The 26991-nt window shown below is 43.6% G+C and overlaps 1 protein-coding gene across 1 annotated transcript in view; it reads left to right on the plus strand.

The window, feature by feature from the left end:
• Positions 1-443: 443 nt before the first annotated feature.
• The window catches only part of LOC121276412 (carboxypeptidase inhibitor SmCI-like), a 39195-nt gene continuing 12647 nt past the window's right edge, over positions 444-26991 (plus strand). Inside the window, exons 1-4 of the mRNA XM_041184767.1 lie at positions 444-689; positions 14821-15000; positions 21026-21205; positions 21320-21493. Of these exons, the coding sequence (XP_041040701.1) occupies positions 617-689; positions 14821-15000; positions 21026-21205; positions 21320-21493 (607 nt within the window). The 5' untranslated portion in view covers positions 444-616. The remainder of the gene's footprint in view (positions 690-14820; positions 15001-21025; positions 21206-21319; positions 21494-26991) is intronic.

A 26991-nucleotide genomic window follows, 5' to 3' on the forward strand; every position in this document is an offset into this window, starting at 1 on the left:
ATTTAAATAATACATCCAAAATCCATTCTTAAATTACCGCCACCAATAGAGATCTTCCCTGTTATGTTTAGTTTCCTCCAGTACAAACACAGGAATGGTATTTCTACAGCTTAATTCACATATGCAAACCCTGCTTCCACATGTCAGCAGTTTTTGAGGTTGTACTTCTGCTTAAGCTGTAGGACAGGGTTTTCAATAAATACCTGAACTCTAGACTGAAAAGTACAGCCACTCTTAGCATACGGTAAAGAGCAAAAATACTATTTTGGTTAAAATAATAGAAACTATTATTATGGAGTGATATAAAATGCGCACCAGGGAGAGTAATCCTTGTGGAAGTTATGTGCATGATTGACTGCACTTTATTTTGGTTTGAGAAAATGATAACATAGTTGAAGTTGACGTCTTTGGTTTTCCAGTTGGGGTCACACTGGCGCATCTGAGTCAAGCTGAGTGCAGTGACCGGAACCCTCGCTCTATAAATGTATCAGCTTCGAGCCTCAATCAGGGAGTGAGTAGTCCACTTGATTCCGCTGACCTGGAGTAGACTGAAGTCACGAGGCACCGCGAGAAATCGACAGTGAAATCAACGCAACTCACTCACTCCATCAAAATCATGGAGTTGCAGCTTTTCACTGTGATCTGCAGCATCTTGCTGCTGGCTCCACAGTTTGACATTGCATCTGCAGGTAAGGAGTTTCAACATGGTCTAATGTGCAGAAGCTGAGATTATTTTCTTCAATGCTTTGTTTTAAAATAGCCATGTTAGGAACAGCTGGGGGAACGGGTTTACAACCTCCTGTGGGAACAGCCCAGGTCTGCTGCTCGAGGGCTAGAATTACTGTCAGCTTTGATGGTAAAGCAACATAAATGAAAAATGGACAAATATGTAGAGTGGTGATCCGTGCTTATTTATAACTTAGATAGCTGGCAAGACTCCATTCCTGTTTCATTGAATGAGGATATCAGTGATGAGACACTCAGAGGACTGGTAGAGTCCACTGTGAATTCCCAGATCAGCAGAATTCTGTAATTTCCACCCGTTAGGTTTACGTAGGATATTGGGAGATTGTTAAAGGCAGAAGAAAGTTTTTACTTGAATTCACGGTGAAATTAAATATACTTCAAAAAATCCCGAATCATTGGGAGGCGTTCAAGGCACAGTTGGGAATAATTTGATCGGATGTGTTCACACTTGGACAAGACTTCCTGTTTATTATTTGCGATTTATATTACAGTTGAGGCATTCATTGCTATTCCCCACCCTTGGGATAATTTCTCTCATATAGTTTTTTCCCGATTTTCCACCCTGGAAACACTTTGTTCCAGACTGGGTATTACGTTTCCTGTGTTGGAGAGGCATTTTCAACTTTAAATGCAGCTTTAAACAGCTCTAAATAAACAGGTATGTCTGTTACTATTAGTTTTAGCAGGATGAGCAGATGTAGCTTAGATTTACAGCATGGCATTGAAAGCGTTGCTAGCTGAGTTATGACGGATATGTATTTACACTTCTCTGGCGTTTAAGGCAGAAATTCCCGCTGACCCATTTTGAATATGAGCTACATCTTGAATCCAGAAGCTGCAGCTATCATGGCAGATTCTAATTCAAACTGCCCCATGTTGTTAGATTTGGATGTGACTTGGAACAGAAGCCTGTCAACCCCACTTGGTACTAGATTGAGTTCGTAGGTCTGAGATAAAATTAGAGAATGATTAATACAACTACATTTAAATTCGTTTTATTATATTAAAACACTTAAACCTATTGTCTACCCTTTTTCCTTACAATTTGATTAAACGCAACCATAAAGTTAGATAATGTATTTGACGATTATCCCTGCATGTATTTTAAACTCTGTGTAATTGAAGGGAAACGCAAAATGAGAGTACTCCAACCCACAATCACAGGCATGGGCCGTGTTTTTTTCTGATACTTCCTAACCTCAAACATATTTTATTTTGACTGTCCAGAGCAATCTGCCAAAGTAACAGTGAAGCTGTTATTTATGCATTAACGGTACAGCAACTTCAGGCCAGGAGCAGATGAGCCGTTAAACTCAAAAATTCAAAGGTTGCTGAGTTTCAAATCTCCACTAAGATAAAGGCAAAATACGGTGGATGCTGGAAAACTCAGCAGGTCTGACAACATCTGTGGAGAGAAAGACAGAGTTAATTTTTCGAGTCCGTCTAGGAAGAGTCTGAGGAGAGCTCTGAAGAGTCAAACGGACTCGAAACGTTAACTTTGTCTTTCTCTTCACAGATGTTGTCAAGCCTGCTGAGTTTTTCCAGCATTTTTGTTTTTTTGTTTTAAATCTCCACTGTTGGCTTTGTGAAAACTGCTAATTGCTGTCCACCTCACCACTGAACTGTATTGAATTGTTTGAAGTTACTGCATTTGTATAGCAGATACAAACTAAACTCACCACAGAAAGTTGTCATCATTTAATGTTTAAGAGCACTTTCAACAATAAGTATTAATTATTGTCAGTGAACTTCTCCGGCACTGAAAATGAACTATTAAAAGTTTGGTGTCTCCTTTCTTAAGGTTTTAATTGCTGTTGGAGATTTTACTAATGGAAAATCTAATTTACAATTTCCTCTCAGTCTTTGGGCTGTTAATTTCACAATCCTTCAATCTGATTTGTGAAGGAAACACAGTTGTTTGCTCTGTTCCCTCAGTTTCCAGATGTAGCAGATTGTTCAGTCATCAGAAGCAAACATTTAAAGCAGTGGACCTGAGTTAAAACAGAGAACTAATGTAAACTAGTTTGTATTACATTACTCTAAATTATGCTTCTACATTGAAAGAAGAAAAGCCATAGTTTAGCATATAAAATCTTTATTCATGGCAAAATACAGGAATGCATTGCCTACTGTTGAATATGCTGATGGGTACTTGGCTAGATCTGTATTTTTTGGTACAAAGATCATTGCATGCCTTAAGATTGTGAAATCAAGATGTGCACTGGGTTGTGAAAAATTGTATGATTTCCAGATACTGCATTATAGTCTACAGAATATTACTGCCCACATAACATCCATTTATTTGTAGATGTCAATGGAGTTGAGATGATTAGAGCTGATAAGGGTTAAGCAGTTCTGGACTGGCAATTTTCTGCTGCTTTAAAAAAAAAGACTAGGCACAATAAGCCTAATATAACAGGACCCCACAAATTTTGAGGTGAGTGAGGAATTTGGTATAAATTGATTTCTTAATTAATGGTTGTTTTTAAACCATACATGCAAGGAATAAAGGATCACTTAAGTTGCTAAAATGAACATCAGATGCACAATTATAGGAAAAAAAGGATAACTTTAATGACCTCAGGACATCCAAAATGCTTTACAGCCAATTATGTGTTATCAAAGTGCGACCAACTTATTCACAACCACTAATGAGATTGCGGACATATAAACTATTCCAGTGATGTTGGAGGGTAAGTAATGAAGGATAAACATTCACCAGGACATAATGAGAATTCTGCAGTTCTTCTTCAAGTGATGCCATGAGTTACTTTTGTGGTTATTCGAGAGGGCAGACAGTAGGTAGGTGAACCCACTTATACTCCTAAATCCAAGGTTTGGCCTGAATCTTCTAGGTGGGAAAATAGTCAAAAAGACTCACAATTCTGCTATTTAATATTTAATTGCAACAGCGATAAATTTACCAAGGTCAGTACCCTGCTCCCTTTTGAGTTAACTCAGTACCATACTCACCAATATTGTTCCCATAACTTCTGAGCTGCACTCAGACTGCTAACTGTTAAAGAATTGCTGCTTAAAAAGTTGCTGCTTCTGTTACTGCTGTTCCTTTAGCTTAGTTATCCCATTTTAGTTCATCCAAACCCCTTATAAACTTATTTTCTGAGAAGCTCTATACTGTGCAGTGCTGCGACCAGTTTCTGCTACTCCAGTTATTGCTAAACACGAATGTCTCAAAACTACCAAAAATCATAACCGTGGCAACAATGGCTGAGACAAATCCTTTAAACCTTGATAGACACATTTAATTTTGTGCTTTAATTACCTTTGTCATCTGCTGACTAGCATATGGAAAAAGTCACTCGTTGGCCCAAATCTGCCAAGGAGTGGCAATCACCATTGATAGCCACTCCACTTCTACTTTTCTCTGTCACACCGGAGATCTGCATTTCTGGCCAAGACTTCCAATCCCCACTTCTCCAGAAATGAGGAGCATACAGTCCCTCAAAGAGCTTTACTGTAGCGCTGGAGCATCGAAGGAAGACAAGCTATTCCCCTTTTTATGGCACTAGCTGCTGTATACTGGTACAGCAAGAGCCAGCCTTCCGGCTGTGAATTTCTCAGCTCTTTGGCAAATGTATTAATTATGTTAAATGTATTACATTAAGAAATTAACAGAAAATTCAAGTGGCAAAGATTTCCTCACCTAACAAACACAGTTCAGCCTTTAAAATATTTTCATCTAATAGAAAATATAGATGAATGGATCCCAACTTTATTGCACAACACTGAAGGAGTAACCAGGTTCAATTTGATTATTAGGGCTTTGGATTTACATTAGCTTTTTGTGAGAGAAATCTCTATTGCCCTCTGTATTTGTATGAACTTGATGACTTTGACAACGTGAAATCATTCCAATTTTTCATTGGAGTAACCTCATTTCAATTGTTTTCCATGTAATGGGCAAAAAGTGACAGTTCAGTGGCCCCAACCCTTGGGCCAGAATGTCACACAGCTTGATCCGACATGGAAACTGAGAGGATGCAATCTGCCAAATAGATCCCAAGCGCAAATTTCCTTGCAAATAAAAAACATTGAAGCAAATAAAAAATGGCTGAAAAGGAATAAAATAGAGATTTCTTTCCACTGATATCTTAAACCAGCTTGATGAGATCATTTAAAGGGCTGGCTAGTTTGGATGTGGTTCTTTGGGATGTTATAGAGTAATGTTCTGCAGCTGGTGGCAGCGTGTGTGAACAAGAGGCAGGCTGGAAGAGAGAAATAGTTTATCCTCAATTTGGATAAAAACCCAAACCAAATCCTTGACAATGACTTCTGATAGCAATCTACAGTGACCAAAGTAAGCGAGACCTGTAGGTATCTGTCACTAATAGGCTGCTTCTTTACTTTTAACCCTTTATTCTACTACAATATTTGGTGAAAGCCTTTAATAACAAGTGGCAGTTGTGAATTGCTGCAAGTGGGCGTTTTTTTGCAGATTCAAGAATGCACTCAAAACATGGACAGGCCAAGCTTTTAAGAGAAAAGGAGTGCGTACATGCATGTAAGTTGGCCTGTGTAAAAGGCCCAGAATACCTCCAATGACCCCTCACCCCACCTCCTGCCACAACCCCCATCCTTTACCAAAACTCAGATTGATTGAATTGGTCACATTCAGAAAAGGAAGCAGCTACAATTTAGAACAATTTAATGTTTGGTTTTGAATCCTCCAACATGTTTGTTGGGCTTTTGAATTTAATTTGCCATGAATGTTATTCCTTGTCACATACTGAATGACAATATTAGCTAGTTAGTTTTTTTTAACTTTGAAGAAAGATCCTGATGTAATCGACATTGTGGTTTCCTGAACTGAATTATTTAATTAAGCAATGCAGAAAAATGCATTCCAACAAAGATTAATGGCTGGCAGCAGTTATGGCAGGGTCAGGGCATGACTCTACAGTCCCAATCCCCACAGCCTGCTTCTTGCCCCTGTGTCAGCGAAACTGTCAGTTTCTTGTTACATTTCAGGTGCTCACCACCTGCCTCACGTATGACTAAAAAAAACCAATGACTATAAACCCTGTACTCAGTACTTAAACCACAACATCGCTATCATATTTATTCTGCAAGTTATTTGCATGAGAGAAACACAAATCCTTCAGCCCACTGTTCTATTTCTTTCCAGAATTTTCAGCGCACACGAATTAGTCAGATAAAGTTGTATTGCATTTTCTGCTATCTGCATTTTCTAATTCGAAATTTGCCTTCACATTTGGTCTCATTTATCACACATCATAACAAAAACTAATTTCTCAATTTTAGAATAACTCAGTTATCCCAAGCTTCTTTGAAAAACTACGGAGGGAAGGTAAGTGGGTAACGGGGTAGATTGAGTGAGGGGTTAGGGTGGATAAGGTAAGTGTGCAAGGGCATAGGGTAGCTGAGGTAGGTATGTGGGCGGGGTGGATAGGATGGCAGGTGGATGAGTGGGTAGGAGGGTCAGGGAATGGTTGGGTTGTGAGGGGTTGTCAAGTCACTGGCTAGTCAGGAAGGTAGTCTGCGGGTGGGAGTGTAAGCAGAGGGTAGAGACTAATCAGGTCAGGTTACGGTCTACTCAGGTCAAGCAGAAATGGAGCCAAAGGTTCAGGGGGCAGATGGGGTATTCACGAGACAATTAGGGAGGTCGTTGGGGGGGAGGGGGGGGGGGCGGCGGCGGGGGCGGGCGGCGGCAGATGGAGTTGGTGTTCAGGGGTCAGAGGGAGTCGAGTGATGAGGTCCAGTCAGGAAGGTCAGCTGTATAGTTACCCAGGAATGAGATTAGGGGTGGAATCATCCGGTCCCATTGGCAGCGGGTCTCATGGTGGGTGTGATCGGACTATATGGTGAGAAGACCAAAAATCAGTTTTACGCTGTTGTGAAACCATTTTGTGATCATCTACTCCACCTGTCAATGGTGGGCCACGTTTTCTACCACTGGGCATCGGGAACCTAATTTCAATACTTTAGCATCTCATTATAAGCCCAACTCACCGGAATCATTCCCCCCATGCTGGATCATCTGAGCAAGTCGGTTTATTTGCACACTGACATGTTTCACAACTCTACATGAGCGACGAGTACTTGGCGAGCTGCACTCCACTCGCAACTTTGAGGTTTGTTTGCCTACCTTGCTTCCGGCAGCATTGCTGGTCATCAGCGCCAGGCTTCGCAGGCAGCACCACATCACTTTTAGGGAGGCCCAGAGGCAGGTCTCTCTCTACCAGACCAGCTGTAAGGTGGGTGTAGCTTTTCAACGGTTGCAGGGCTAGGCTTGTTTGGGGAAGGGGGAAGGAGAGGCCTCAGGCAAGGGAAGAGGCTGCAGGGCAAGGGCAGTACTGGTGAAAAAGGGTATCCCAGGGTGTGTGTGGAGGTTTAGGTTGATCTGTGTTTGTGGCCTCAAGGTGGTGAGGGCTGAGCAGGCAGTCTCCAGAGGAGATGAGGCCAGATGGAGATGTGAAGGTGTGCGTGAGAGAGTGACTGGTGACGTCCCTTGAGCTGACAGTGAGTGATTTGCCAGTGAATGTGTGACGGGCTTGTGAGTGTGTGAGTTTAGGGTGATGACATGGTTGCCTTACCTGGCAGCACAGATGAGATCATTCATCCTCTTTCTGCACTGGATGGCCAACCCCTTCTGTGCAGCGTTGGTACTGACCACCACCTCCCAACTTGAATGGTGAGATTGCTGGCCAGTGCAGGGGTGAAATAAATCATGGCAGGCTTCTTAAAGGCATTCCAGTGATGGGTCACTGAACTCTTCTTGGCTTTCAGGGGCTCGTCTTCACTGGAGCAGTTCTGGGCTGCAAGCATTGAGAACTGTGCACGTGACAGCAACTTAGATATGGCAGCTAGAGTGTGGAAACAGTGAGGTAATGGCGTGGCGGGCGATTCAGAGGCTACCCTCCAGCATGACGGCATGTTTCCCGTGGCTGCATAATTAATGAGGTGGGAAAGGGGTGATACAGTGCGAAAATCCGCCATTGTGGCTGGTGGGTAAAATGTATTTTTTTACGCCTGCTACTGCATTTAGTGTAAATCCGGGATGATTTAGCCCTAGGGCTATTCTGTCTAACACTTTCTGAGTAACTATCCCCAGATAAATAAGTCAAAACTGTCCAAAGTTTCCAACTCTAACTTAGAGTTTGATACTTTTTCAGAGGGTCCTGGAGAGCAGGAGAATTGCCCATTGGAAGTTCAAACCTCCTGGGCAATTCCCACAGAGCCATTGTGTTGGGACTTCTGAGGTGTCCTGTAGCACATCTAATGGGATACATCTTATCTCCAACCCATCTGGAAATTGGAAGATCTGGGCCATTGTGTCGATGCAAGGTTTTCATTTTATTGGGGGATCCAATTCCAAAATTCCATGGAATGCTGTGAGGCAAAGTTGGGCCAATTTCTGAAAATGTCCATCACAAATTCCCTTTTTGCAATACCACCTTTGGACTTTTAAACGTTGACTTGTTTTAAGTTGAATGCATTCTTGCTAAGGACCAGCTACAGGACTCGACTCCCAAGTGATTGATGTTCTGACACTTTTAAACCAACATCTCTTGTCCTTGCTGAGCCAAGGCCTTACTGATTAAATTTTAGTTGTCCCTTCTTTCACCGTCTGCTCTCTGTCATTGCCAGAGATAGCAAATAGATCACATTGATCAACTGGGTTATAACCAACACATGAGACATACTGTTCATTCCCAAATCCATAATTGTTCCCAAAATGGGATAAGTTTAGTGTTTTGTATATCTTTCCTCACCTCACAATACCTGAGGTTAATTCCCACATACATGTTGAGTTACGTCAAGATCATTCAATAATTTAGTTATTTCACTGTGATCTTCAGGCCCAAGTAGATCTAGGTCTTAGCCAACTTTACTAACAAATCCATCAGCTTCAGCCATTTTCTGCAGGTGGGTGACGGTCACCAAATGATTATCAAGGGAAGCACTGACACACGCTTCATCATCTCCTCCTTCTCCTTTCTCTTCCTGAAAAAGTGAAGGTTCACTCTGCATTGTCCCCTTCTATACTATCTGGGCTGCACAGATCCAATTGGTTAAAAATCAACTCATTCAATTACAAAAAATACAGACATGCTCTTGGCACTTATGACTTCTCAAGTTATATTTTGGGCCTATAGAGTAACACCCTCTGGGCTCTCTCCCTTCTGGTTGCCACCTCTTGTTATTGTTTTTCAAGGAGCTGAGACTGACAGTGGTGACCATTGTGACTGTCCCTGTGACTGCATCATCATAGGTACAACCTCATATTCCATGGCCCACCATTTAGCCATACTCATAACTGTCCCATCTGGTTATGTTGCTTTTTTTGGGGTTTGTACAGTTTTATTTGATTGATGTGGAACCATTTGACCTTTCTGCATAGCTACACTTACTATTCCATCAGGCTCGCCTTTTCCATTATATTATATGGTCCCATATACGGTGGTTCCAGGCAGAGCATAATTTATAACCATCACCTGATTATGTCCCATTCCTGTGGTTTGTGTGGTCCTGGATTCATTGTGTTAGCACTGTGTTTTCTGCTAATATTCCCTGCACCTTGCCTATACAGCTCCTCTGTTTCTTTAGGTCCCTCACAAACCTATCTCGAGTAACTGCTTGCTCCTGTCTTTCAGTTAGAACAGTTATCAATAAGTGAACCGGCGTTCTCATAGATCGCCCTGTTATTAACTCATGAAGTGAATAGGCTGTTGTATAAGGAGTATTTCCCTTAATATTCATCGAGTGGTAACACTTCATTCCATTTCTTCTTTTGTTCATCCAGTTCTTTCCTATGTCTTTCTTTGAGGGTTCTAACCATGTTGTCTACAATTCCTGAAGAGCGCAGATTATGATTTACATGCCCAGCAGTTTCAAAGTCACTTGTATTACATAGAGATAAAAACAAAAAACTGCGGATGCTGGAAATCCAAAACAAAAACAGAATTACCTGGAAAAACTCAGCAGGTCTGCCAGCATCAGCGGAGAAGAAAAGAGTTGATGTTTTGAGTCCTCATGACCCTTTAACAGTTCTGACCACTGGCCCAAGCCAAATCTCCTAAGGAGTGGTAATCATCGTCAGATTACCACTCTGCTCCTTTTGTTCTGCACTAAAATGGAGTTTTGCATTTCTGACCCGGACTTCCAAACAGGCCTCTTTCAGAAATGCGGAGCATAACTGTTCTTGCAGCCATTCCTCATAGGGCAGATCAGTGGGGGAGTGGGGGGTGGTGGGGGTTGGGGGGGGGGGGGGGGAAGCCATGCCCCTTTTCTACGGCACTAGCTGCTGTATTTTGCCAAGTCTTCATTCACCAACAAAATCAGAAGCTTTGGGGCTATTAAGTAGATTTTCAGTGTTTTAGTGAATGAGTGTGTGAGGCACGTTGCTAAGTGGATAGGGTGGCAGGGTGGGTGAGGTGGCTGGGTGGCAACTTGGGTAGAGTGGCAGATGGCAGGTGGCAGGGTGGGTAGGGTGGTGAGCACAGGTGGAGTCGATGGGTCAGGGACAAGTCAGAGGGTCAGGGATGAGTCGGAGGGACAGGAGTGAGTTGGAGGGTCGATGGGGGAGTCAGAGGGTCGGAGGAGCGATTTGGAGGGTCTGGGGTTCGGAGGGTGATGGGGTTTTGAGGGTCGCAGGGTGGGGGGGCTGGTCAGGCTGGTCAGTGGGGTGGGTGGGAGGTGGTTAGTTGTATGGTTACCAGGAGTTAGACATGCTTTTTTTCTGTCTAACATTTCTTAGATAACTATCCAGGCAATTCAGTCAGAACCGTCCAAAGACGATGCTAACTCAGAGTTGGAGACTTTTTTGGAGGGTTCTGACTTACTTACCTGGACGCAGGAGAGTTTCCCATCAGAACTTGAAACTTCCATGGGAAAATCCCATGGCATCCTTGCATTTGGACTACTGAGGGTGTCCCATAACATATTCCCTGGGGCACGTTCGGTCTCTGACCATCCGGAAACCGGAAGATCTGGGCTATTTTTTGGATCCTAAATTCCACACCACTCATTTTCCATATAACTGGATCCATGTACAAAGGTGTCTCTGCATTCCAGATGAATGTTTTTCTTAAATCCTCCTCCTATTTCGCACATCCCCTCTACTGTATAGTGGTGCAGTGCAGTTTTCCCATGTAACCCGTATTTACTGCAAGGGTCAGGTGGTTCAATGGTTCCATCTTCATATCACATGACCTCAATAACGCAGTCTATTTACTATATAAGGAGCTCGGCACTGTTCCTTCTTTAATTCTCCCATCTACAAATAATTTTGTTAGAGAATGTCCCATTGCAAGAGTTACCAAGGCAGTTCCTCTGAAGACAGTGAAGTGTTACTGCCCAGTAGGAAGCTAAAAGATGTCTCTCACAGGATGAGTATGCCATTTCTACACGAGTTAATGTCCAAGAAGTGTATGCTACCAGTCTAAGGGAAGAATTTTCTCCCTGTTGTGCGGGGTGGGCAGGAGCGGTCACAGGCGGGCGTGCAGCCATTTTATGTGGGTGGGCCAATTAAAGCCCGCTCAGTGTGATTGTGCACCCGGAAGTGCTCAGTGCTACCTGTGTGGGCGGGGGGAGGAGGGAGAGTCAGGGCCCGCGCTCTTTCGCACATGCATGCAAAAGAGCGCAGTAATTTCCTTGAGGCACGGAGCTGCCTCAGGGAGATTAATTTCATGATGAAAAATAGAAAAAAAGAATTTAAAAAATTACTCAGACATGTCCTCTCATATGATAGTGTCACATGAGCTGCACATGTTTATGTATTTCAGTAAAATTGTTTATTTAATTTATAAAGCCTTCATGAAACCTCATCCCGCCCGTGGATGAGGTTTCATGAGAAATGTGAAGGACGCCTGAGCTCATAGCCTGTCTGCCAACCTTAAGGTTGGATGGGCAGCCCTGTTAATGATTTCAATTGATTTTTAAATGGTCTTAATAGGCCTTTGACAGTTCGGCGGACGCACAGCCAACTCTGGTGCACGCCCACTGATCGGAATGACACACGGTGATGTCAGGACCCACACGCAACATCACCATGCGTCATTTTATGCATCAGCCAGCTGGGCCTGCCCTCACACGCAGTCCAGAAGTTTCAGGCCTAAGTCTCCCATGGGCTGATTGTAACATTACAGTCCTTAAACTAACTTCTCTGGCCACGCACCCTGTGCAGGGTTATTTTCCCCAAAGCGAGGGCTGGTTGCAGCTCCTCCTTAAATGTGTGAAATGCTCTCTCCCATTTCTCTGTCCACTCCCATTCAACTAACTTCTGTGCTAATGTATACAATGGTCTAGCTATACCTGTGCAATTCATTGGAAGCTCTCAGCAATATCCTGTCAGTCCTAAAAATGACCTTAAAGCTAAAACATCCTCTAGTATCAGTAGCTCTTGTACCTTTTTGCCTCATCTGTGACCCTTTCCCACAGTCTCAGTGTAAACCCCAAAAATTGTACTGCTATTGGTTTATCTGAGCATCTAAAGTGTTTACCTTCAACCCATACCACATTAGGAGCTGCAACTCCTTCAGCAGCATCATATGTTCCTCAGGTGTCTGTATAAATAGTAACAGATCACCCACATGCTGGATCAGCTCATCCCTGCCAGAGAACTCTTCTAGACACTTAGCTATTTGTTAATGGTATATTGACAGGCTGTTGTGAAACCCTTGTTGGAGTCCTGTCCATGTGAACTGCATTGAAATATCAGCTAGATTTTGTGCTCAAGCTTCTGAAGCGGAACTTGAGCTCACAGCCTTCTGGCTGATTAGAGTGCAATCACTGAGCCACAGCTGACACACGTTTACACCAGATCGAAAGTTCATGATTATTTTGTTTTTGCATCCCAAATAGCCTAATGTTCTCAGTACGCAACTAGTTTCTTATCATCACTCAGACTTAAAACATCCAACTAATCAACTTTAATGATAAAAACAAAAAAACTGCGGATGCTGGAAATCCAAAACAAAAGCAGAATTACCTGGAAGAACTCAGCAGGTCTGGCAGCACCGGCGGAGAAGAAAAGAGTTGACGTTTCGAATCCTCATGACCCTTTTTGTTTTGGATTTCCAGTATCCGCAGTTTTTTTGTTTTTATCTCTTGTCGAAGGGTCATGAGGACTCGAAACGTCAACTCCTTTCTTCTCCGCTGGTGCTGCCAGACCTGCTGAGTTTTTCCAGGTAATTCTGTTTTTGTTTTGTACTCAACTTTAATGCTTGGCCTAAATAGCCAAGTGGTTATGGTACTGGGTTTGTAATCAAGAGTTCAAATCTCACAATGGCAATCAATGTAACTTCATCTGAAACAGATGGAAATGGGTTTGTACTCGAAAGAGTTACTAAACTTTAATGCTTGGCCTAAATAGCCAAGTGGTTATGGTACTGGGTTTGTAACCCCAAGATCAAGAGTTCAAATGGCAAATTATGAAACAATGTAACTTCATCTGAAACAAATGGAAATGGGTTTGTACTTGAAAGAGTTACTCAACTTTAATGTTGAATAGAATAAGAAAGCAGGTTTGTGTTTGGATATAAAGTTGGCAGGTGTAATCTTCTCCCATTTTCTGGAGGAGTTAAGGCATTTCAACAGGAGGATGAGGATTTGAATTCAGTTCATTGTGGAATGGGTAATCAAAGGAGATCAATAAAGACAGAGGTGAGCAGAAATCAGTGAGTAGGTTGTGCATGGCAAGAGATTTGGGTGAGTTGATAATTATATAGAGTGGGATGTGGAAGGGTGGTGAGGAAAGCATTGGAGCAATAGAGTCTGGAGATTAAAATGCGAGGGCAAATTTGTGAATAGCTGAAGGTTCAGCTGTATTTTTCTACTTTCAACCATAACAGAATAAATGAAATGGAACATTTTGATTAAGAATACCACTGTGACTTACAGAGATCACATTCTAATGAAGCCTCCCTGAGGTTTATAGCCAGGCCTGCTGGATTCATTTCATATCTCAGCAAATGTATTAAGTTACTTACCATTAATACATCCTATTTTTTACAAAATCACAACGGAATTACCCTTCATTGTGCTTAATTTTTCTCTAATTTTGTTTAACACTTATCCAATTACAGCAAAAAGTCCTAGTAGACCCTGCCATGACCACTGGAAAACTCTTGTTTGCATGGATCTCCAATAACTGAAGAGTCCACATTTGCTTGGATTTACTGCTCTGTGTACTATGGTTTGAGACTTACATTGATGTTTGTTGTACTTACTCCAAGTTAGATGTTTAAATAATGCAGCATTATTTTATGTATCAAACACAAGAACTGGGAATGTGACTAGTTTCTTAAAGCTTTATGAATAGAGAAATGATTCTATTCAGCTATCAATATTTTGTGATTATGGTAAATCGTCACACAGCATTTGTCTTTGTTGTGTCCTAACACCTTTTAAGGCAGTTTTTTTTAATACACATTCCCCTTCACACTTCAGTGTCAAAAGCTATTTTTAAATCATGCTTTGGTTATTCTGTCACAAGAGGTTTTCAAATTATTTATTTTGCCCAGTAATCTTTCTCCAGCCAGTCATAACACAATGACCACATTTGTGTTGTGAGATTCACATGGAAGGCAGAACTTTCTACAATTGAAGATTTTAAAGACCAAAGTAATGTTATTCAGCTTTTATAACTCTTGTTACAGGCCCCATCCTTCTCCTAGCTATTAGTTCGAACCCTACATCATTCACCCTCAAGGTTACCTGCTTCCCCCTCCACAACCTGTGCCACTGAGAGTTAATGGATTATTCAACCATAGGGAGAACAGCATCACAACAAGTTCAATCTATTCATGGTGCAAATACATATGCATTGTCTATGTGGAGTCATTGGTGATGATCAGAAGTGGGGACTTCTTCCCAGCTCAGAGTGCTGAGGCAGTATTAGTGCACTTGATGTTGCACTGGCAAGGGTCTGTTACCGCCTTTCTGAGTTCTACGTTGTGGAGGTACTTCCCCAGCCAGTAATGGTTTGGATTTCCATTGTTTCATGCTTCTTGGCACCAAGCCATTTGTTTAATAACTCAAGTTATCATGCAATTTTACAGAAGTTACATGTAGCAATCTGTAATTTTCTAGACAGCCGAGAAGACTGCTTATTGTTACCAGACCCAGGACCCTGTAAGGCCTCGTCTCATCGCTATTATTACAACAGATACACTCAGCAGTGTGAGAAATTTATCTATGGTGGATGCAGGGGTAATGAAAATAACTTTGAATCTGTAAGGGAGTGCACATTGCATTGCCGAAGAATTAAAAGTAAGTTTCTGTTCAAACATTTTTTCCTGTTAAGTAATGTAAAGCTTTGCCAACAGGACATGCTCATTTAGGAAAAAGAAACCGTGACAGGAAGGGTGAGAGTTCCTGCTTACCCGAACAGTTTTAAATAGAGTTTGAATAACGGAAAAACTGAACTGTGCAACTGGTGCTTACAAATGACCGATTCAACGAACAAAATATAATTTTGCATTTATTCTAATGCGAGGTGAATTTCCTTTTTGAAAAGCATCTTCAAAATAATTTTTCAGGTCATTCTATAGGAAATTTTATATCTAGTGGGACTACTTTATTATTTTTTTAAATTAGGCCTGAATTTTTAAGTCAGTGGGCAGGCGTGATCAGCAGGCCCAGGATTGGCCAGGGAATAGACCGCCGACCACAATTTCATGCTGGCTAGCCAATTAACGGCCAGCCAGCATGTAACATATGCTGAGAAGCTCAGTGCTGCCGGGGTGAAGGTGGGAAGAGAGCAGATGCTGACGTCAATATTGGCGTGGGCCAGTGCTAAGAGAAAGCTCCCTAAAGGCAGAGAGCTGCCTCAGGGAGTTGAAGGCCTGAAAAATCAAAAATAAAGGTTTCAGAAGCTCAAAGTGTCCTTGCATTATAAAAAATCACCTGAAAATTTAGCTACTGAAAATGCTGTCCACAGAAATTTATTTATATTTTATTTCATCATGGAAACCTCATCTCGCCCTTGGATGAGCTTTCATGAAAAACATAAAGGCCGCCTGGCCAATTTGCCTGGCCACCATCCATAAGGTTCGATGGACCACGAAAAATCGGAGTCAATAGCCCTGTTAATGGGCTTAATTGCCCTCTTAATTGTCGGCGGGCGCACCTCCGACTTTTGCGCGTGCCCACTGACCAAAATATCACGCGACTGCAGGGGGACGCTGGGAGGCTTGGCTGACATCATCTTGCACAATTTCACATCAGATCAGGTCAGGCGCGCACCCACCCGCCGAGCTAAAAATTCTGCCCCTAATTTTTGAGTGTTTTCTTCCTGAACACATATTTCAAAGAATGACTCAAAACTTTGAAAAATCCCATTCTTCCATTGGAATTTATTCTCCAACTCCACCTATCTTGATGCTGCCAAGATAGCATTTTTGTTTGAAGTGTTTTCACAAGACCAGTTATAAGAAAAGATTGCTTTCTTTCTTTGCAGCATTTCAATAATTTTGTTGTCTGAAGACATTGTTTGATGCTGATGTAGGTTCAAGACACCCTCTGGGACCTTTTCCAAATAACCATTCTCTTCACAATGATAAAAGCAAAAAACTGCAGAGGCTGGAAATCCAAAATAAAAATAAAAATACCTGGAAAAACTCAGCAGGTCTGGCAGCATCTACAGAGAGGAACACAGTAAACATTTCGAGGCCGTATGACTCTTCAACAGAACTAAGGAAAAATAGAGAGGTGAAATATAAGCTGGTTTAAGGGAGGGTGGGACAAGTAGAGCTGGATAGAGGGCCAGTGATAGATGGAGATAACCAAAAGATATCATATACAAAAGGACAAAGAAGTGTAGAAGGTGGTGATATTATCTAAGGAATATGCTAATTAAGGGTAGAAAGCAGGACAAGCAAGGTACAGATAGCCCTAGTGGGGGTGGGGTGCGGTGAAGGAATCGAAATAGACTAAAAGGTAGGGATAGAACAATGGATGGAAATATTTGAAAATAATGGAAATAGGTGGGAAAAGAAAAATCTGTATAAATTATTGGGAAAAAAAGGGGGGAGGGGATCAGACAGGGGGTGGGGATGGAGGAGAGAGTTCATGATCTAAAATTGTTGAACTCAATATTCAGTCCGGAAGGCTGTAAAGTGCCTAGTCGGAAGATGAGGTGCTGTTCCTTCAGTTTGCATTGAGCTTCACTGGAACATTGCAGCAGGCCAAGGACGGACATGTGGACATGAGAGCAGGGTGGAGTGTTGAAATGGCAAGCGACCGGGAGGTCTGGGTAATGCTTGCGGTCAGACCGAAGGTGCTCTGCAAAGCAGTCACCCAGTCTGCGTTTGGTCTTTCCAATGTAGAGGAGAGATCGCAGGGATCGTTCCCTCTGGGACACCCTCGTCCACTCCTCCATCAACCCCTACACCTTAAACCCCCCCCACGGCACCTTCTCATGCAACTGCAGTAGGTGCATCACCTGCCCCTTTAGTTCCCCTCTCCTCACCGTCCAATGCATTGGGAACAACGAATGCAGTCGACTAAATTGAGGGAATTACAAGTGAAATGCTGTATCACTTGAAAGGAATGTTTGGGCCCTTGGACGGTGAGGAGAGGGGAAGTAAAGGGGCAGGTGTTGCACCTTCTGCAGTTGCATGGGAAGGTGCCGTGGGAGGAAGTTGAGGTGTATGGGGTGATGAAGGAGTGGACCAGGGTGTCCCAGAGGGGACGATCCCTGTGGAATGCTGCCAGCGGGGTGAAGGGAAGATATGTTTGGTGGTGGCATTATGCTGGAGTTGGCGGAAATGGCGGAGGATGATCCTATGAATGCGGAGGCAACCCATGGTCGTTGACAGGGCCCTCAACCGTGTCCGGCCCATCTCCCGTGCATCTGCCCTCACACCTTCCTCTCCCTCCCAGAAACATGATAGGGTCCCCCTTGTCCTCACTTATCACCACACCAGCTTCCGCATTCGAAGGATAATCCTCCACCATTTCCGCCAACTCCAGCATGATGCCACCACCAAACACATCTTCCCTTCACACCCCTGGCAGCACTCCACAGGGATCGTTCCCTCCGGGACAACCTGGTCCACTCCTCCATCACACCCTAGACCTCAACCCCCTCCCACGGCATCTTCCCATGCAACCGTAGAAGGTGCAACACCTGCCCCTTTACTTCCTGTCTCCTATCGTCCAAGGGCCCAAACACTCCTTTCATGTGAAGCAGCATTTCACTTGCACTTTCCTCAATTTATTCCACTGCATTCGTTGCTCCCAATGCAGATTCCTCTACACTGGAGATACCAAACGCAGACTTGGTGACTGTTTTGCAGAACACCTTTGGTCTGTCCGCAAGCATTACCCAGACCGCCCTGTCGCTTGCCATTTCAACACTCCACCCTGCTCTCATGCCCCCATGTCCGTCCTTGGCCTGCTGCATTGTTCCAGTGAAGTTCAAAGCAAACTGGAGGAACAGCACCTCGTCTTCCGACTAGGCACTTTACAGCCTTCCGGACTGAATATTGAGTTCAACAATTTTAGATCATGAACTCTCTCCTCCATCCCCAGCCCCTTTCCGATCCCCCTTTTTTTTCCAATAATTTATATAGATTTTTTTTTCCCACCTATTTCCATTATTTTTAAATGTATTTCAATTCATTGTTTTATCTCTACCTTTTAACCTTTTTCAATTCCTTCACCCCACCCCACCCCCACTAGGGCTATCTGTACCTTGCTTATCCTGCTTTCTACCCTTAATTAGCACATTCCTTAGGTAATATCACCACCTTCAACACCTCTTTGTCCTTTTGTATATGACATCTTTTGGCTATCTCCACCTATCACTGGCCCTCTATCCAGGTCTACTTGTCCCACCCTCCCTTAAACCAGCTTATATTTCACCTCTCTTCTACTTTTACTTAGTTCTGTTGAAGAGTCATACGGACTCGAAACGTTAACTGTGTTCCTCTCTTCACAATGAGCTTGATCTTGTCCTTACTTTATGTCCCCAAATAAGCACTTTGCAATAGTACATTAGTCACTGAATAACAATCAGGGGTGGGAACCCTGGCATTCTTTCTTTCTGATGCTTGTTACCCGACACTAATGTAGATTATAGCACGCCTATCTCCACCTCAGCTAAACCAAATTAATTCAGCACTGACCAAAGATGGAATCCGGGGTCATGTTAATTTTAATACTCAAAGTAAAAGTGGAAAATGTAATCACATGCGACTTGGTTTCACACAGTTCTGTTAATCTGCCGATAGAGCTGCCAAGAAGTTCCAGTCAATCCTTTAATAAAATGCTGTGTGAAAGATATTTTATTTAGCTTTAATCAGAGGAAAATTAAGATGGCACAAACCCTGGTTAACCTTGTTAAGAGGGAATGTCATACTCTCTTATAAAGATGTATGACCTGTTAATTAGAAATTGAACAGTTCAAAAATCACCTGTAACTTAGAGAAATTATGAAAATTGCAGGGAACACTTGTTCAAAATTCCAACACAGTGATTCATTAAGATTTAGCCCTTTGCTTTGTGGATGAATGCATCCGCTAGCTTGTCTGGTAATGGTGTGAACAATCCATTTCAATCATGTAGGTAAACAAGGTAAGTCAAACCAGAGCTTTAATGGTCAACCATCAAGGTAAGTATTGTACAATTCAGCCTCATTTCATACCATTCCTCAAATTATTCAAGCGATAAATCAAAAAAAAAGGAAACTTGTCCTGTAATAATTCTTTCTATCTTGGATCTCATTATAATGAACCCAACATGCTGTATTCACTTAAATATATAAGATGCCACCACCAAACACATCTTCCCTTCACCCCCCTTATCGGCATTCCGTAGGGATCGCTCCCTCCGGGACACCCTGGTCCACTCCTCCATCACCCCCTACTCCTCAACCCCCTCCTATGGCACCACCCCATGCCCACGCAAAAGATGCAACACCTGCCCCTTCACTTCCTCTCTCCTCACCGTCCAAGGACCCAAACACTCCTTTCAAGTGAAGCAGCATTTCACTTGCATTTCCCCCAACTTAGTCTACTGCATTCGTTGCTCCCAATGTGGTCTCCTCTACATTGGAGAGACCAAACGTAAACTGGGCGACCGCTTTGCAGAACACCTGCGGTCTGTCCGCAAGAATGACCCAAACCTCCCTGTTGCTTGCCATTTCAACACTCCACACTGCTCTCTTGCCCACATGTCTGTCCTTGGCTTGCTGCATTGTTCCAGTGAAGCCCAACGCAAACTGGAGGAACAACACCTCATCTTCCGACTAGGGACTTTACAGCCTTCCGGACTGAATATTGAATTCAACAACTTTAGGTCGTAAGCTCCCTCCCCCATCCCCACCCCCTTTCTGTTTCCCCCTTCCCTTTTTTTTCCAATAAGTTATAAAGATTTTCCTTTTCCCACCTATTTCCATTATATAAAAAAAAACCCACTAGAGCTATACCTTGAGTGCCCTACCATCCATTCTTAATTAGCACATTCGTTTAGATAATATCACCAACTTTAATTTTAACACCTAGGTGTTCTATTGTACTATTGTCGTTGACATCTTTTGATGATCTGCTTCTATCACTGCTTGTTTGTCCCTACAACCACACCCCCCCCCCCCACCTCTTTGTCTCTCTATCTCTCCGCCCCCCACACACACACCTTAAACCAGCTTATATTTCAACTCTTTCTTGGACTTGAACGCAAGTTCTGTCGAAGGGTCATGAGGACTCGAAACGTCAACTCTTTTCTTCTCCGCCGATGCTGCCAGACCTGCTGAGTTTTTCCAGGTAATTCTGTTTTTGTTTTGGATTTCCAGCATCCGCAGTTTTTTTGTTTTTGTTTTTATTTAAGATTTTAGCCACCTGTCCTAACAGCCAGGATTCTCCGGACCCGCCTGCGGTGGGAAACATTGCAGGCGGGATGGAAAATTTGGAGAGGCAGCCAAAAGTCCATTGACTTGTGGTGGAAATTTCCAGTCCCGCTGGCGGATGGGACCGGAAAAACCCAGCCAATGTCTTCTTATTTGGCTCAGTGATTAATTTTGTTTTGTAATTCTCCTCTGAAGAGCTTTGGGGAAATTAAATTGCACTAAAAGCACTATATAAATATATGTTGATATTGTAAATTCTTATATCCCTTGATATCCTTCACCAATTACGTGAAATTGACGGCAATCACAAATGGGTAACATTTCTTTTGGTTGCGTTTTAAATGTATAGCTGGCAGTAATGTTGAACTATTATTTATTATAAATGGGAAACAGTATGAAGAGATACATTATATAATCCATTTAACAACATTCTTTTTTTAATCGCAGAGGTTCCCAAAATTTGCAGGTTGGAGGCAGATGTAGGACCATGTCGCGCTTCCTTTACCAGGTATTTCTATAACTTTACAACAGCTCAATGTGAGGACTTTGTGTTTGGTGGCTGCTATGGAAACGCTAATAACTTCAAAGACATTTCAACTTGCCTGAAGGAGTGCAAACCAATATCAGGTAGTTATCTTCAGATATATTTTTCTTTATTTTAAGCTATTTTAAATGAAATAATAGTTTTTAATATAGAATGTTAGACATTTTGAAAGCTATGATTTCTTGATTGCTTTACAGTTGCACCCTCATTCTGTATCAAGCCCAAAGACAGAGGACATTGTGCAGCTGATATCCTGCGGTTTTACTTCAACGAAGAGAAAGGCTCTTGTGAGACATTCAGTTACTCTGGCTGTGGTGGAAATGACAATAACTTTATTTCTCTTAAAATTTGCCAAAAGATATGTCAACCACGTAAGTCACACAATCAATAATACACATGGGCTCTGATATTTGGGAAGATGTGTAAATGTGTTTGGAGCAGGGGGCAGGGGTGAGCATGGGGAGGAGTTCTGGGCAAGAAGCATGGAAGTATGGGTTTTTCAGTGTTCTGTAGCTATTAAATACAGGACAGCTATTCCATTTATTCCTGCAGGTTTCACATCTGATTGACATGTCAGCTACTTGTTGGGTGGTAAGGCCTGTGGCTCAGAGCCGCAGCTGAACAGCAGGGAGGGATGGAGGCAAAAAAGGTTGCAGCTGGGGGATGGAAAGAATGTGGAGATGGTGGGAACTTGGAGGGAGTAATAGAGATGGAAGTAGGTAAGCTTGTTTGCCTAGAGGGAACAATCCCACTCCCCCTGTCACTTAGGCAGGGCCGTAAAAGCACTGACCTTCTCCAATTCTTTTACCTTCCGGATTTTAAGATGCTCGAACACCCAACTGAAAAGGGTAAAAAATCAGAATGGCGATTTAAAAACAAACGGAAGCACACACCTTCTTTGAAAGCTATTACTGACTGAGCTGTCCCCTGACAGCAGATTGATCACCCAACATTTCCACACCTCAGTTAAAGCTGGAATTAGATGGACTCAAGGTGGGTTGGGCTGGTTTAAAACTTTTAATTTCACACCCAACTCAAACCCACCCATTATTGAAGGCTAAACCTACCCCATAATGGCTCCTGCCTGACTTGGAAATATATCGCCATTCCTTCACTGTCGTTGGGTCAAAATCCTAGAACTCCCTCCCTAACAGCACTGTGGGTGTACCTACACCATGTGGACTGCAGCGATTCAAGAAGGCAGCTCACCATCACCTTCTCAAAGACAATTAGGGATGGGAAATAAATGCTGGCCTAGCCAGCGATGCCCACATCCTGTACATGAATTTTTAAAAATGCAGTAATATACTACGATTTGTTTCTCAACAAATAGGCAACCGCAAATTCCATTGTTATTCCTTTAGTTTGTCCAGAATTACACTCCTGTGATTGAGAACACTGATGTCCAGTTTATGGACTGATGCCGAATTGTGGCATCCTCCCCCATCTTCCCACCTTTTCCTCCTTGCATCCATATATATATATATGCACACTTAAATATACAATCATTCAGAGCTCCCACATCATAACACATTCATCAGTTCCTGCCCCTGCCAGTTAAGTGCTTTTGTCTCTGATTATGCCCACTTTGTCTTGCAAGAAAGAGGAAACTGTATCAGCAATTGTGGTACATTGTAATTGAGTGATGTGCCTGCCACAGTTGAATAGCTGGCAGTGTGTGCAAACTACTAGATGTGACAGTGATGTTTGTAACACTGTTGAGTCTGTGAGGGAGAGGTGAGGCAACGAATGTTAGGATTTGAATTGTGTTTGATAGAAACTATTAGGAGGTAAGTGAAGTCGCGGATTGTGAATGGAGCAGTGTGCGAGGCTATTGGTTCATGTGTAAGGAGGTGGCATGTGAAGATAGATTCACGGACCTTGGCCACGCGTGTGTGCTTATTAAAATTTTTGAGACTCTGCATCCAGTTCCTCAGAGTTAGACAGCTGGCATTAACCATAATAGTTATCTGCTCTAGCCATCTTTCCAGTGGCTGCCTGGATTGTCTCCAGGCTGCCCGAGGGATCAGAACATCTTCCTCCTGTCCACCTACTGAAACAAGGCCTCCAGGATCGAAATTGAACGACCTTCAAGCAGCTGTCTGGTCTGTTGCACCATTTCTTCTGCTCAATATCTCTTCCATAATGACTTCCAGCACTTATTGTAGCCAGAAGGCTCCTCCCTTTCAAGATTTGAAGGATTAGTTTAAGTAGGCTCGCTTTAAGGGTGTTAGGCCCATGGGAACTTGGGCCCTTTGCTGAGATGTGCAATCCACAGTGAGTTTAGCAGTGGGCTGTGCACGACCTCCATCTAATTTAGAGACAGCTTGAAGTTTGGAGGAATGCAAGTTAATACAGCATCATAATCCCCATGCATTTTTTCAGGGACAATCTAATTTTTAGCCCCTTGTTCTTTTGAACCAAATTCTATTTTCCCACATTATTCCCTGTGCTGTAGCAAGCAGAAGACACCAGCTGCACAGCCTGATAAATAGACCCCAAGTGCAGTCCTGGCATAATGTGCCTACCTCATACATGATCCAGATTTTTACATGACATTTTCTAGTATATAAAACTTGTATTTAGATTAGATGTTTTTAACATTTAAACCAATCACTTTGGTGTGAGAGTTTCAAACATATGAACAGCACATGCTCATATAAGTTAGAATCAGCATCAGCACAAACAGTTAAAAAGATCAAAATAGGTTAATTATAAGGATCCAGAGGGTTCAAAGGTATGTGGCTAAAAAAGGATGTTACAGAAACTTTTTTTAACAGCAATCTGTTCCAAAAATTAGACTTTGAGAGCATTTGATCAATGATAAGAGAGACCTAAACTTACCATAATCTGAAACAAGTGAGTTAAGAGGAGGTAGCTGCAGACAATCCACTCAAGCTTGCTAAACAGGCTTCTTACAAGACAGTGGTCCCAATGAAAGTGGTTTCATAGCAGGGAGGATTGAAATTGTGTGTGTGCAAAACCCAGGACTCATGTCAGAGGGTCATGATTTGTGATCACAGTTGAATTTAAGCAATGAATTTGTATTTTTGGATTTGCCATCTTCAAGCTGTACAGCGGGCATGAGCTGTAATCTCAACTGTATTTAAAGGAACCATGCACAAATGGAAATTGGAGATGCTTGGGATGGATGGTGCTTGTAGACCAATGGCAGCACCCAGATTCAATGTTGTATCACTGGACTGACTGCAGTCAAAAGTCAGAGAGACTGAAAGAACCCTGTGGCATTCCGCAAGATGTTCTTGGAGGGAGCTGAGGCTGTGAGCAGAAGTAGCAGTTTTTCTTGCCCTGGTCTTGGATGCAGTGCAGGAAGCAGTTTAAAACCCAAACTAGGTGAGGAAAAGTGAGGATATTTGCTGATCTTTCTATATTCCCTCCTTTCACTGTCTCGCCAAGCGTTGGTCATCACCACATTGCTTGTACCCACTTGATTTCAGCAACACCAAGGGCAGAATTTTTAGGTTGGCGTGTGGGCATGCTCCCAACCTGATCGGACACAAAATCGCGTGAGATGATGTCAAGGGAGCGTCCCATCATCCCGCTTGTGAAATATTTTGGTCAGTGGGCACGTGCGGGTGTCAGAGCTGTGCCCACCATCAATTAACAGGTCGGTTATAGCCATTAGAAAGGCAAATAATAGTGATTTTCCGTTGCCCCTGGAATTTTACACTCATTGCATGGGCAAAACTGGCAAGGGGGCAGCTGGCAATTTGCAAAACCTCATCCAAGGGCAGGATAAAAAGGGTCGGCAGCATTGCCAGTGTGAGTAGTGAGGAGTTTTGGAGAGAGTTTGCAGCTGGTTGCTTATTGTTACCTGGAAGCTTCATCTCAGTTCAGGGCTTCATTGTTAGCATCTCCAGGCTTCATTTCAGGTCTCATTGGTGCCTCCAAGGCCCCTGGAGGATTCAGACTGTGTGAACCCTTCCAAGTATCAGACAGTCTTCTGTTATCCTGGTAATGGGGATTGTGGTCTCTGCAGGTGGCACCTCCTCCTCTGAGGAGGAGAGGGGCAGAGGGGAGAGGAGGTCAGGTGTCCCAATTCAGCTTCCAGGGCAGGGACCTGTGGGGGAAGAGACGCAGGCAGAAGAGGTGCAGGGCCAGCAGGTAGTCCAAGGTGGAAGGGGCTGCAGCAGACACAACTATCGAGCCGCCAAGGTTTACAGGCAACGATGCAGCTACCTTACTATGTCCGAAGTGCAATGCCAAAGGAGGTGCCGCTTCTCCAGGGAGGCTGTGACATCCATTTGCCTTATGATTGGGCCTGAGATCACATCCGACTGTGTGGATGGACACCCTTTACCAGCGGCACTGAAGGTCACAGTGGCCCTCAACTTCTATGAATCCAGACCTTTCCAGGGGTCAGTAGGGGATCTTTGTGCAGTGACCCATTAGTTGTCCACAAATGCATCAAGCTGGTGACAGAAGCTCTGTTCAGACAGGTAATGACATTTATTCATTTCCACATGGACGAGGCCAGCCAGGCTGAGTGAGCCAGAGGCTTCATGGCCATTGCTGGATTCCCCTGCATTCAGGGTGCAATCGACAGCACACATGTGGCCATCAAGGCGTCAGTGGGCCATCAACAGGAAGGAATTCCACTCCATAAACATGCAGATAGTGTGACCACAGGATGCAGATTCTGCACGTCTATGCAAGGTAACCTGGCAGCTCCCACGACGCTTACATCCTGAGATGCTCCCAGGTGCTGAGGCTCTTCGGTGCTCCGCCCTGACTGGATGGATGGCTGCTGGGTGACAAGGACCATCCGTTGAAAAGGTGGCTTATGACGCCTCTCCGGCACCCAAGAACAGAGGCAGAGCAGCATTATAATAGGAGTGTCTACCTCCGCCTGCATCTCAAGCGAGTGCGAAGATGTGCTTCCGATGCCTGGACTGTTCAAGGGGTGCACTACAATACCCACAGCGTGGGTGTCACAGATCATGGTTGCATGCTGCCCTCTCCACAATCTGGCACTTGCATGGGGGCACCCACTGGAGGAAGAGGACCTTAATGCAGCTCCACAGGTCACAGAGGATGAATCCAGTAGTGAGTCTGAAGTGGAGCACGGTGAGGAAAATGCTGAGGGTATGCAGCCAGACCTCGGTAACCTCCAGGGAGGCAGTGACATCTTGATCCAACGTTCCTTCAGCTAGGCTGCCAAAGAACCGCTCCCATCTCATCCCAGGGCTGCCGCCTCCATCATGAGAGTCTGAAATTACCCTTTCATTTGAACCCAAAGTCCACTCAGTGCCTGTGCAATAAGATTTATAGCCAGGCACATGCAGTGCTACATGCTGGCGTACCCTGCACCAAAAATAAAAGGCAAAGTGCACTCAGGCTATCAGAACAAAAAAAATTATCTCAAATTGACAATCCAAGCAAATTAACAGAACCTGCTCTGGTCTTCAACCCAAGACCAGTAAACATAAACAAAGCATTGTACAACAGAAGATCACCCGTGACCTGTTCCTCTTCTGCTTATGGTGCTTTAAACTTTCGTTTGCGGGTACTACATCTAGGTGGTCCCCCCTCACTGGCAGCCTGCTCACTCTGCTGTCCTGTTGGCCTTGATGACCTTGGTGGTCTACCTCTGGAGAGGTAGAGCCTGTGCTGGTCCTGCCTGGGAGGGAGTGGCCAGTGCCATGGCTGGCATCTCCCTAGTCGCCGCAGCCTCATCAGATGTTACAGTCACTGTCAGAGGGGTGGAGGAGCTGCTGCCATAATCCAGAGTGCCCTGAGAGGAGCTCGCAAAGACAACAAGCAGCTCATACACCAGCGTGAGGTCGCTCTGGACCTCCATGCTCACCACTGATGGACGGGCTCCAAGCTGGGATACTGGGTGCCTCGA

This window comes from Carcharodon carcharias, chromosome 3 (genome assembly GCF_017639515.1).
Source record: "Carcharodon carcharias isolate sCarCar2 chromosome 3, sCarCar2.pri, whole genome shotgun sequence".
Lineage (NCBI taxonomy): Eukaryota > Metazoa > Chordata > Chondrichthyes > Lamniformes > Lamnidae > Carcharodon > Carcharodon carcharias.